Below are 13,710 nucleotides of genomic sequence, written 5' to 3' on the forward strand. Positions count from 1 at the left end.
ATCTTCAGTGTTATAAGGCCTCTGACTGACCGCTGAGCCACCGAAAGGCTCTCTGAAGAATTAACAAAAATTAATAAACAAATCAAACACTTTATATAATAGAGTATATAAAGTCTGGAATTTAAAAAAAAAACTGGTGTAATATTACAAAATACCTTCTGTGAAAGTATAATGCAGCTGTTATTTCATCTGACTCAAATAATTAAATGTGTGAAGTGACACTTTTTAAACATAAAACAATAAGAACAAAACCTGGTTAAGCTTTGTTTTTCTTTGTCAAATTTAATTTCAAATAAAGGATATTTCTGTGTGTTTAGTCCTCTAGCGGTTACAAGAAATTATAACGGTGCTGGGCCTAATGTTAGCATTAGTTCTTTTGTAATTGCTATTGTAAACGGGATTAGTTTCAAGCTGAGTAATATTTGTATGTCAGATGTTTTGAAAGCATACACTTTAATAAGTTGCAAAGTACTCACATTATGTCATCATTAATTAATGATTTTGGAGTTTATTGTGTATTAAGTTCGGACCCAATATGATAATAATTTGAAATATTAATCGTGTAGTAGATAATTGCAGTTACTCAGTGTTTCCCTGTTAGTATTAAAACTTGTAAAAGGAATAAAGTGAAGTTAAAGTTTGATTTACCCAGTCTCTACAAGATATAGGCCTGAGAATAAGCGAGTTGTTGGATTTTTCCAGCACTTCATTTTAGAACAAGTTGTTGGATATTTTCATTAGTAATACTAATAGTATATCATTTTTTGAGAAAATGTTTCAAAACTGGCAGCACTGGGGTCCAAACCAGCTGCCTATGGGAGGTGGTGGTGTTGGAGGATTTGTGCAAGGTCCAATGGCATCATCTGGCCCTATTCAGGGAGGACCAGGTTTTCCTGGACAGTTTGGGTTACAACCAAACATGATGCAACAGCAGTGGAATTGGCAAGCACCTGGTCCAGCAGAACAGTGGGGTGGAATGGGAATGAACATGGGAGCTGGGGCAGTACAAACCATGGCCATGCAAAATCAGAATCTTGGAGGCCCTGTTACTGTGATGTCAACCTTGGCTGACCAAACAGTGGGTCCAGAGCCATTACCACCAGGAATTGAACAGAGAGAGGTACCTTTGGATGAGACAAAGATGAATGGTGTAAGAATGACAATACTGTCCTATTGTACTTATTTTGGGCCTCAATAAAACTCTAATTGGAGCTAATAATTAAAACTGGTATAATTATGAAATTCTCTCTCCAGGGAGGTTGCTTTGTTTACTAACAAAAAACTGTTTAAGGAAATTAAGATCAAACATTATTAAGCATTTCATAAATTAACAGAACTGTTCCCTTTCCTCTGGTCTATCAGTGCATACACTTGCTTGTGCCACTTTTATTTATTTTTTAATGTTAAAACACTGTAACAATATTCACTTTTATAAAGCAACCAAAACCTAAGATTCATAAATTTGTCATGATGATCAGTTAAGTTTATTGAAATCATGTTAATTTCAGTACTAGTGAATGTAGAAAGATTAAATTTTGTCAGACTTTGTAAGTTGTAAACTCAAAATTATTTATTAAAGATAGTTTAAACTAAACTCGCTTAGTGCTGAAGGAAATTGGAAATAAACAAATTGATAAACAACTATGGCAACATGAGTTTGGAAATAAGAGATTTAGAGCATAATTAGTGACAATGGCTTTAAAGATAAACAGCAGATTCAGGAATAAGCTTAGTTGCTATTATTGTAATGTTAGAAGTATAATATAGGAATTGAATGGATGAGTTCAAGACAAGCTTGAAATAGAAAACTATGATATAATGGGAATTAAGAAACTTGGTTGTATTTGAAGATTATTGATAATGGGAATTATTTCGATATTCTAAGTTGTAAGTTACTTAATAGTGATAGACATTTTAAAAGAGGAGTGACTGCAGACTTTTAGGATTGAAAACTTTAAAAAATGTTAGTCAGGAAGTTGAATATAAATGGGTTACAATTGGGTGTTTCAAAGTTTGAAAGTTTTTATAAGTTGCCTTTCTTTTGTCTAACCACCTTACAGCCTAGTTAACTAGTTATTCCCCAGCTTCTGCTGATGTGGTTTACTTAGCTAATAATTTGTGTAGCATCGTATCCAAACCTTTTTAAAAATCTAAATACACCTAGTGTACACCCTTTTCTTGTTCATATAATGAGTAAAGTTCTTGAAAAAAGATAACAAAGCTAGTAACTCAAAATGTCCTTTTAGTGAATCTATGTTTCCTTTGATTTATGATGTATTTCATTAAATTATTGTTTGATTTTTAAAGTTTTGAAATTTTTCCTAATACAGAAGTAAGGCTAATTGGCTTATAATTTCCAGAGAACTTACCACTGTAAAAATAGGAGTAACACTCAAGTTCTTGGACATCTACCAAGAGTGAAAGAGAGATAGACTTGCTTATCTGATCTTTAACCTCTAAACCCTTGGGGAAAAACTTTGGCCCTGATGTAAAAATAGGAATAACATAAGTAACTCTCAAGTCCTTGGACACCTACCAAGAGTGAGAGAGAGATAGACTTGCATATCTGATCTTTAACCTCTAAACCCTGGGGGAAAACTTTGGCCCTGATGCATTATCTGTTTTTAATCTCTCAATCTTTATACATACCACCAAATGACTAATATCTACATGATTCTGGTTATTCCCAAAATTTCCTGAGAATATTCACGTTCAGAAACATTGCTAATATCTTCCCATGTAAAAGAAAACGTTTAAAAGATCAGCCATCCTATATTCTTCAACAGAAATATTGCCACCAGAATTCTTTAAGGATTCATTTCACATTTTAAGATTTTGCTTACCCTTATCATAAGTGTTTTTAGTTTTAACATTGTCAGCCAACTGTTTCTTATAAGCTGTTTTGGATTTCCTAATTGTTTAAAATCAAATCCCCAGCTTCCCTACATGTGTAGTTATGTAAATATTCCAATTTATTTGTTAATTTAAACTTCTTAAACATATGATTATTATCCTTGATTTTCTCCTTTATGTCTTTAAGCCAAATAAGTTTGATCCTCCCTGTTATCCTTGTTTTAAAAACATGTTTATCTTGAATTAAAAGCAATATATTTTTAAAAATTTTCCAGGTTTGTCTCACATTACCTTTTAATTCATTGTCTCAATTCACTAATGATAAATTTTGTTTTGTGACCTCCAAATTGACTTTCTGAAAATTAGGGGCTTAATTTTCATTTATTTTGATCTCAACTAATACCAAAGCATCAAACCTAATTATGCAATGATTACTTTTCCCTAATTAGTCAGGTCTGAGTGTTGCAAGTTTGAATCACCATCCCACCAAACATGCTTGGCATTTCAGCAGTGTGGGGCATTATAATGTGTTGGCCAATCCAACTATCCGTTGGTAAAAGAGTAGCCCAAGAGTTGGTGGTGGATGGTGATGGCTATCTGCCTTCCGTCTAGTCTTACACTGCTAAATTAGGTACAGCTAGTGCAGATAGCCCTTGTGTAGCTCTGCATGAAATTCAAAACAAACCAAATCCTAATTGGCCCCTACTTCAACTTGTGCAGCCATATCCTAATTAACAGTTAATAACAAATCTAAAATGTTTTCTTCCTTCTCAGGCTTGACTAACCATTTGGTATAAACTATATATCATAACATAGAATTTAAGGACAACAAAGGACTTGTTGGTCCTTCTAAGTTTCATCCACTAAACTAAACTTAAGAATTCATCATAGTATTTTATATCAAATTCTATAATACTGTCTCTCTCAAGATGCAAATGCCACCTATGTGACTGTTGGTCAATCCCATTGAAACATAAAGGTGGTTATAACATTGAGATAACAACTGACTGATCACTGGGATTCATGGATCCCATTGATAATTTTAGGTTTAAGCTCACATTTATGATAAAAAAAATGTTGAAGTCTGTTGCTGAAACACTAATCATGAGACATGGGTAATAATATTCAAAATATTAAAGGCCAAATTAGTAAGTTTATCTTGGTAATATAGCATCAGATTTAGTAACAGGAGTATGATTTACATAGTAACTGTAAGGTTGTTTGTTTTATATGAAATTTTATGCTGAAGTGTTTTCTGGCAAGCTTTGTATGATAGAAGGCTAAATACCACAAAATAATTGAGCTACAATGATTTAAAGAAACTGTTATCACCAGTGTCTTCTGTCATTGGTTTAAAATATGACTTTCTAAGTATACTAATTACTCACTGCATGCAGATCTTAGTTTTATGGAAAATTATGTAGAATAAAGCTAGGAAAGTTTTTTTTTTATTTATGTAAGTGGTCAGTTGTTGTAGCTTTTTCTTTGTATAAAATAACATTCTTTATGTAAAATAATGATGACATTAAACTGAAAAAAAATTAAAAACTGAAATGTATAAAGAAGTGCACTTCTTAAAACAGTAAAGAGACTTCACACCAGTTATTCTCATGTTAGTCAAAAATGGATATAATTCTATTGAAATTGTTCTTTTAAGACAAAAGTTTTTGAAGTTACTTCAACAACTGAAATTTTAATTTAAGATGCAGTGAAAAGGTATTTTAAGAAATATGTTAAAGATGTGTATTTTTCCAAGTTTCAAAATTAGAGAAATGTTTCGACACAAACATGTTGTGTAATTCATTAAAATATATTTTTATTAAACGTGAACAGCTTAACTTTCTATTGTTTTGGTCAAGATACAGAATAAATAGACAACCGTTGTAATTGATTTTGATTATAGCTGAAAATAGCTAAAAAATTATAGTACTTGAAAATTATTTATGCAATATTGTCATTTTCGTAGTCTGGTTACAAGCACTAGACTTGCACAAATTGTTTTTTCTTTAAGAGCTGTGAAGAATGGTCAGTGTCAGATTTAGCTTTGGTTGGTTGTGTGATGTGTTATTGCTTACTATTCTAAGTTGTTTTTTTTTCTTTTAAAGAGAGCTGTTTTACATTCAGCTCTTGGATGTATGTTTTATAATTTTTTATTTTATTCAATGGAAAATACTTCTGGTCTCTGTTCAGTAGTTTATACAAGGATTTGTGATTAAACTTGAAATCTTGTTTGTTAACTGAAAAATAGAAAAGCAGAAATGTTTCTAAAAGAAAACAGAATACAGTCAAGGTGTTTGGTATTCTTGATCATTTTACAAATACAGAGAATCTTCCAAGATGCTAAGTTTTGCAACGTAGGATTAAATTAAAAGCATGTTCACAGTTCAAAAGAATATTAATGGGGGATTTGTGCATTGACTTTTTCTCATTTTTTTGAGACTTGATAGGCCTGATAAATGTTTGTTTTAAGTGTTATGTTTTTTTCAGCCTAATCCATTGGATGACATGGAAAGAGAAAGGTTGCAGAGACTTCGTGCAGAAGCCGAGGCATGGCAAGCTCAGCCAATGATGCAGACAACCAGTAGTGGTTGGCCAAATCAAGTGAGTGGAACTTGGCAACATGGGATGGTCCCTTGGCAGCAGCAGGGAATGTGGCCTCAAGGTGGCATGTGGCCACAAAGAAACTTTTCGCAGCAGCTAGGAACATGGCCAACCCAGCCCAATCAAGGCTTGTGGTCTGCAGAAGCTATGCAGGAAGCCACACAAGTGAGATTAATTGCATATCATTGTATCATTTCTGTTTACTAAAGTTAATGTAGGTTTCTTATTAAGGAATTCGTGGTCTTTATGCTCTACTTAGTTAACTATTCCATATTCTTCATTTGACTTAATATTAGAAACTTATTCTTTACCTGCTCTTTAGATTGTTTTCATAATTATTCATATTTTTATTTGCTAGACATTTTTATGAAAGATACTCAGTAAAAGCCTCAGGGCATAGAGTTTAACTTTAGGTTAAAGTTGCATGATTTTACATTTGTTTTGTATAATCAGCAGTTTTATGATCCATCATTTCAAATTGTTGGCCACATAATTTTAATTTTTTGTCACTGGACCTTGAAGCTTTAAAAAACCTTTCTGAATCAGGCCACTTGTCAAAAAATTTATGCTTGTGCTAAAAAGCTTGCAAGTTTTTCACTAAAATTAGTATAAATATATACAAGTGTGTTTACAAACATTTGATTTTGTTTTTATATGTATAATTTTTACCACCTTCTAAATTGTTTTGTCTGTCTGTTAGACATGTTTCATTATTTATGAGAAAATATTTTACAACATGATTACTTATTAAAGTAATATGTTGTTCTCAAAAGCTTAGGTCAGGAAATCTGTAAAAGTGACTATAGCAAAGAATTCATTTTGTATAGTAATTATTGCTAGCGAGTACATTGATTAATATTTTGAAAAAATCTTGTGACAGCAAAAAGTACTTGATATATCAAAACAGTGAATTTTACTTGTATGTCGAATTATATTTAATGTTTTGAAAGAAGAATGTTTAATTTAAATCATGCAAATTAAAACATGGCTTACACCCTGTTGTACTGTTATTAACATGTTCTTGATTATCTTTGAGATGAAACATAATTTCTTAGTTTTTTAAGTACTTATCTTCCCATCATGTGTAAATATAACTACACATTATTTTATTGGTTGAATTAAATCAGTGTACAAATAATTGTTTATTTTTTAGAAATAGTGATAACTTGAACTTTTATAAAAAAAAAAAAAAGTAATATTAACACAAATAACTATAGGATTGACAACTAATTTAAAACTATGGATCTGTTCCAATGACCTTAACTTTCTAAAATCTAGAATCATCATTACTTAGGTTCCAAAAATATTCTGATTAGGCCTGATTTAATTTTTGAGTTAAATGGGATTTCTAGTCTTATTTTGTAATATTAAAATAATGGTATAATAGTTTTCAAGATACAAGTTTGTTCTGTTACATAATATTTCATGGTTGTGCTAACTGGTAGAAGTCAAAATTGAGAAATTACTCAAGTATTTAAGATTGTTTATAATATTGTGAAATTGAAGCAACCCTAATTCCTTACAACAATCCATGTGAACCTTACTATACTTGGAGATGTTTTGCAAGAGAAGTGGCAGTCTAATTTATATAACCCCTGTTGATTAGCAGTAAGCCTAAGGGCTTATAATGCTAAAAATTTGGTTTTGATATCCATGGTGGGCACAGCACAGAAAGCTTATTGTGTAGCTTTGTGCTTAACAACATACAAATTGTTGATTGGCTGTATAGTTAACTCCAAAGGTGGTAATACATCATTGAAATGAGGCCCTTGGAGTGAATCATGATGCATTCTTCAGAAGAATATGCTGTCCACAAACTGTTAATAATAAAGTATACATAACTTAAAATGGCACTTGTGCAAAACATATATATACATTTTTTCAGAACACTGAAACATGTAGTCTTTTTAGGGCTGGTTATTTATTGTGTAATTATTTTAGCATTATACTCCGTTTAATTGTATATAAATTATACATATTTGGATGAATATATGGCATTTTATAGAGATGCCTAAGTGCTTGTGAATGAAAGTGGTACATGTAAATCAATGAAATTTGTATTAAACTCCTTTTTTATTTCATGTTCTAGTTTTATGGTCAAGGCTTTGATGTGATCTTTTGATTATTTCTGATAGATTCATGTAAATGAAGAACTTAAACTTATGGAACTGGATCCAGAAGAACAAGAATTTGAAAGAGAGTTTTTAGAGTGGCAGCGAGAGTTTGAAAATTGGAAAGAACAGAATAAAAACCACCCTGACAAGGAGGCATTTGCACGGTATGAGGAACAGTGGCAAGAATGGAAAAAGCAGTTGTTAGAGAGGAGAGACCAGATGCGCCAAATGAAAGCACAAAAACTTGAAATTAGTAAGTTTAGAAAATGTAATGAAAATATCATTTTAGCTGCAAAGTTAATTTTAACAATATTCTTGATCACTTTTATATATTCTAAGTATGATTTATTTTAACATGTTTCTAAAATAACTATTACAAGAGCAATAAGTCACAAAATAAGAAACCTAATAACCTTTGGAAGGCAGTAACTTGAAATGTAGTAATTGAAATATACCAAGGCACTATTTGTTTGTTTTGACTGAAAATTCTGAAATACAAATTTATTTATTTATGTAATATAAACAAAGTTTGTATTTTCCATTTCCTAATTTTATATCAGTTGCAGCTGATGAAGTTAGAATGTTTATGACTTTATACTTTATTTAAATAATACTTATTGTAATATATGTCAGTTTATGTGTATTATTTGTGGGTTCTTTATAGTTTTGAGTTGTAGTACTTTGAGACAAACATACTTATAGTTTACCAATATGATGTTGTCACTTCTATTTTATTTTTTAAGTATGATTCTTAATATTTTTTATTTTCCATATAATATATTGAACTTAATCTCATAGCTAAGTGTTTAAAATTTATGAATCTGAGGTTTCACAAAAATGGCTTTTTACACACACCACATTTTATCACCAGTTATCAAAATTGGCTAGTTTTTTAGTGTTGAGCTCTAACATGTTAGCTGTAAGATGTTTCCAGCAAAGCTTTACTATCCCAAAACCAAATAGAACATCTTGACCGGATTACAAAACCCCAGAGAATTAATGTAAATGCTACCTGTAACAGTCATCTCTTGGGCTGTGAAAAGTGAAGTGGGAATTTACCTTGAGATAAATTTTAAATTTCCACTGCTTTTTTTTTCATGCAATGAATTTTCAAGCATTATTGAGTTAACAGGATACAGTAAAACCTTGTTAACCTGAACACATATGTAATAAAGGAGTTCTTGTGAAGTGGTGCGGTACCCTTCTTTGGATCTGACTCTACATCTACAGTGGTATCCTTCGGACATTTTTGGGGGTACATCTGTTCTTCCCTACTGTATTGGAAATTTTAATTTTCTTATACAGGAAATGTATTTCTGATAGGTACTTCTCTCCACTCACACTTCCCACCCTTCCTCCCCACTCATTTCCAGTGCTTCCATCGTCTGCCAAACTTTGAAGTGCTAGTTCGGTAGAGGCGCATAAAGGGAGTCGCATAAGTCACATGAGTGTACTATTTTCTTATTGGTGGAGAAGTGACACATGATGATTTGCATGAGAGACACATTGGAATCATTTGATTCCAATGGGGGGATGCAGAAGGCTTGTGGCATGCATGATAAAAAAGGGCAACAATGAATGAGAATAGCTAATCTTGTGAACGGAGTGAAGTACCTATCGGAAATACATTTTCAGTATAGGAAAATTATAACATTTCTTATCAGACAACAAAGAGCTTTAGTAAAAAAAACATTGATACAGAAGGAAAATTGGTGGAAAAACAAGACATTGCTCGCTACATATTCAAGGATAATAGTTTCTTATCAGATATAACCCTATGCTTTGGGATGTGCAGAAAATTCTGTAAGTAAAAGATTGTTTGTAGGGAAGGCTCCATAAAGCAGTGCAGAAATGGAAGTTGGAATATATTTTGGTACTAATTTTGTAGCTTTAATAGTTTATTTTAACTTTTGGAGAAAAGAATGCACATTTATCAAAGACCTTGATAAATCTGGCCCATTATCTCTAAGTGTCTCCATTTATTCTAAAAAAAAACACTAGTAATATTAAAAAAAAAATCTAGTAAGAAACAGCTTAGATGTAAGAGAGGTCCACAGGTCGTACATGTATGTACCAGTGTGGAAGTTGTATAGCTGAATATATTCCCTGGAAGGTAGCTGAGCAGTATAGACTTGGTTATGTTCAGTGTTGTGCTTTGTAACAGGTACTGTTCTTGCTAGAACTCCTTTTGTCTCAAAGTCAACAAACCTTCCCATTCATATAACTTTTTAAACTCATAATCACAATGTAATTTTTTCAATGAACTAGATCCCATTACTTTCATCTTTTAAGTTGGCTGCACACTAACAAGCATCCTGTTAGACCTATGTTAACGAAAATTGTGCCTGATTGAAATGTCTTATCAAAAATTAAAACTGCTAGTATAAAAAAAAACAAGAATGAAAGTTAAAATTATCATTGGAAAACATTATCCAAAAGAAAAGGAAACCAAAGGAATAATATATTAAATCAAATGTGATGCATTTGAATGATTTTAGTGAAGTTAAACTGAAAGAAAACTGAACATAAGGATCAAAGAGCACCTTAAAGGACTATCCTGTTTTTTATACATTTAAAAGAAACCAAACACTCGACATTTGAAACCTTCTATGACCAAATATCTCATAACTCCTCTCTATCATTGATTGTTAAATCTGCCTATTCTCTTAAGTTTTTAATCTAAGAATACCACAATAAACAAACAACCCCAGTTACACGGTGACAGCCAAGGTTAATTATATGTGAAAGCAAGACTATAAGACACTTGTTATGGCTGTAGCTTCTTAGTTAACTTGGTGCTGTTGTCTAAAACTGATATGATAGTTTCACAAAATTACTTGTTTGAAGAATTTGGGAACCCAATTTGTAATAAAGACTCCTTCTTGACATCTGTTTTGCTGACGTATTTAGTTTTCAAACAGAAGTAAATGTTTGTTATTTTCAGATGCTTATCTGTTTCAGGCCAGTAGCTTGATTTTTACTTTAAATGATTGTGTAACAACATAAAAATGCTTTCTGTTTACATCTTAGGGTCTTGTATATTGAATTTAATAGTCTTTGCTGAAATCCATATATGCATGGTTGTTATTAGTTTGAGTCATAAATAAGTCAGAACACAATATTTAAAAATAGTCTCTGAACATTAGATATTCCTTCAGAAAATAGAAAAATATTACATTGCATGTTTATGAATTAAAATATTTTTTGTAATTATCAATGACAGTGATAAATTATAATGAAATTTCTTTAAACAAACAGATAAAGCAGAGAAAAATAAGCAAAAAAGTGAAATAGAACAATCAACAACTGTCAAAGAGAATAATCAAGGAGCAAAAACAGAACAGGAAAAAAATGAAAAAATATCTACAGAGGTAAACTTGACAGAAAAGAAACCACAGTCAGCTGATCATAAGACAATGCTACAGAAACAAATACAAGAAAAAATAGCACAATTGAAAAAGGAAGAGGAAGAATGGAAAAACAGAAAGATGCTTGGGCCATTAGCTCCACCACTGTCAAAATCTCCTGGGAGGTCAGAATCAGAAAAATCAAATGTGGCCAGTGAGTCATTCAAGGACAAGAAAGGTTCTAGTAGAGAAAAGAGGGATGATACAGAAAAGAAAGAAAACCATGAATCAGGCTCCTTACAAATTTCTAGTCAGTCTGATATTTCTTCAGAGAAAGACAATGAAAAATTAAAAGTGAGTATATAATTTGTTTCCCCTTATAATTCTAGTTTAGTGTTTTGGCTTTCTTAGCATAATTTGTGGTTCTAGGAACAATACAAATTGTTAGTTGATTCAAGTTCTAATAGGGGGAGACCCGAATTGAGTGGATAACACACTAGTCTTCTATTAAGGAGGCCCAGGATTGAATTCCAGCCTCTACCAGCACATGGTAATAGCACTTCTCAGAAAGTCGTCCCTAAATATGGCAGCAGATTAGAAGTCAAAACATAGGAAAGGACAGTTACTAATTAGTATCTAGCACTAGAATAAGGTTACTGATTAACATAGATATATAGGCTATTTACCACGACAAGTAAGTCATAAGTATAAAAAAAATATGAAATCTTGTCACCAGTAAGGTACAGTAGTTCGTGACTTTTATTTTTAATTTTCATTCAGTGTTTTATTTTGTTTTTGAAATTTTCTATGTATTATTATGCCTATAATAATACATACTTTTTTTATATATTATAATTGAAGTAAATTTATATTCAAGTCTTGTAATTAGTACAACTTGTACATAACAAGAGACCATTTGTTCCTTCAACACTGCCCCTACACATCCATCCCCAAGAAAGAAAAGTCAAAAATTGAAGTTTTTTTTAAAATTTTTTATTCACCTCTTAATCTCTTGTAAAGTGCTGGCTTCAACTGTTGTTCATAGTAACTCATTTCAGAAAAATGAAACTGCCTAAACTGGAGCCTAGCCTGTCTTTTTGTAAATCTCAAACTTGTGTCCTGTCATCCTATTATCTTCATAATTCAGCACAAAGAAAGCAGAGGCCTTTATCTTATTGATTGCCTTAAAATAGGTTAAGATCTAAACTTATTCCCATAAGATAACAATTTCCTTTTCAAAATCACTTCAGTAACCCTCCTCTGAACCCTTTCCAATTGGTCAATACTCTTTCTCAGATGAAATGACCAAAAACTGTACACAGTATTCCAAGTGAGGCCTAACAAGTGATTAATAATCAGTGTGTTTATAAATACATCCTAAAATTCTATTAGCCTTACTACACAGGAATAGAGTACTAACTCGATAGCTTGAGTGAATTTTTTCCACTATGCCAAGGTATATTAAATGTGTGATTGAATTTATGATAAACCAGATACATTACCTTGTATTTACTATAATTAATTAATTCATTTTTTAATTCAAAAATGACATAAAAAGTTCCTTTTATTGTTTTAAGAAAAAGATAAGAACTATTACAAGTTAAAACTTCATGTTTAAATAAATTGCTGCCTGTGACTACATAACTCTGTGAATTGTTTGAAATCAGATCGCTCTACAGCTGTGTAATATTAGGCCTGTGTTAAAAGTTGTATAAGAAAATGTAATGATGCATCTTACATACCAGCACTTGCGGTACCATTTATATATATTTTATCTTTACATAAACTTGCATTTTTAAAGCAACCAAAAATTCAGCATAGTTTTGTAACATTCTCTGTAGATAAACTCTTTAAAGTCACATATAATTGCCTTATTTAAGTACTACACTTTAATATTCTTGTTGTTTTATACTATTGTAAGCCATCAACTGTTAGTCTTATTTATATGCTTTAATTATTTGTTTAAGTTCTTATGTATATATTTTTTAGTTTGATTTGTGTGGCTTAGTAGAGTGTATACACCCGTGAATCCTAGGGTGTGAGGTTCATATTCCAATACACCATATCCCTGCACTTTGGTGTTGTGAGTACATTGTAAAAGTGACAATTATTAAATTCCACTATCCAGTTAGTGTAGTTCAAGAGTTGGCAGTAGATATTGTTGACTAGCTATCTTCTTTCTAGTAAAACTGGTTCAAAATTTCCAAAACAAAGCACTAGTGTATTTTGTCTCACTTGATAGCAGTTATGACATTGTTTTCGTTCTGAGAGTTTTTAGGCCTGTGGAATATTGTTATTAACACTCAAAGATATACTAAAACTGTTTGAAGGTTAACTTCAGTTGATAAAAGTGAAAGTAATAGCTCTGTCATTAAGCTCAAATCCATGTTTATTTTAATTTAACACTGGTGTAAAATCAGCAAAATATTTTAAAATAATAATAGTAATAATAAAAGTTTTGATGATTCAAAGTTTTGTAAATTAATCTATGATACTTTTTTTTTCTTTTATTAGCTATATTTTTGTGCACCAGCAATACCAAGTGTGAGGTGCTCGTATAACCGATTCAATTGTATTACTCATTAGGATCTCTATTAGCCTACTCGAAAAATTGAAATTCCTTTAGGCAGGATTAGAGAAAATTAATCTATGCGACCTTAGGCATGGTCAAATACATCATTCGAAAGGGTTTGACCTCCCGAGTCCAAAACTGTAATTAGATCTCAAATCGGTCAAGAGATGATAGAGCTATGAGCTGCTATGCCGCAGCTAATAACAAATTTATCTTTATCTAT

General features: G+C 31.5%; 1 protein-coding gene across 2 annotated transcripts in view; it reads left to right on the forward strand.

The window, feature by feature from the left end:
• Window positions 1-350: 350 nt before the first annotated feature.
• The window catches only part of LOC106461050 (YLP motif-containing protein 1-like), a 65,993-nt gene continuing 52,633 nt past the window's right edge, over window positions 351-13,710 (forward strand). For both annotated transcript variants that reach the window (XM_013920835.2, XM_022387875.1), the window contains exons 1-4: window positions 351-1,150; window positions 5,341-5,619; window positions 7,590-7,821; window positions 10,827-11,269. In XM_013920835.2, the coding sequence (XP_013776289.2) occupies window positions 773-1,150; window positions 5,341-5,619; window positions 7,590-7,821; window positions 10,827-11,269 (1,332 nt within the window). In that variant the 5' untranslated portion in view covers window positions 351-772. The remainder of the gene's footprint in view (window positions 1,151-5,340; window positions 5,620-7,589; window positions 7,822-10,826; window positions 11,270-13,710) is intronic.

This window comes from Limulus polyphemus, unplaced genomic scaffold (assembly GCF_000517525.1).
Source record: "Limulus polyphemus unplaced genomic scaffold, Limulus_polyphemus-2.1.2 Scaffold887, whole genome shotgun sequence".
Taxonomy (NCBI): domain Eukaryota; kingdom Metazoa; phylum Arthropoda; class Merostomata; order Xiphosura; family Limulidae; genus Limulus; species Limulus polyphemus.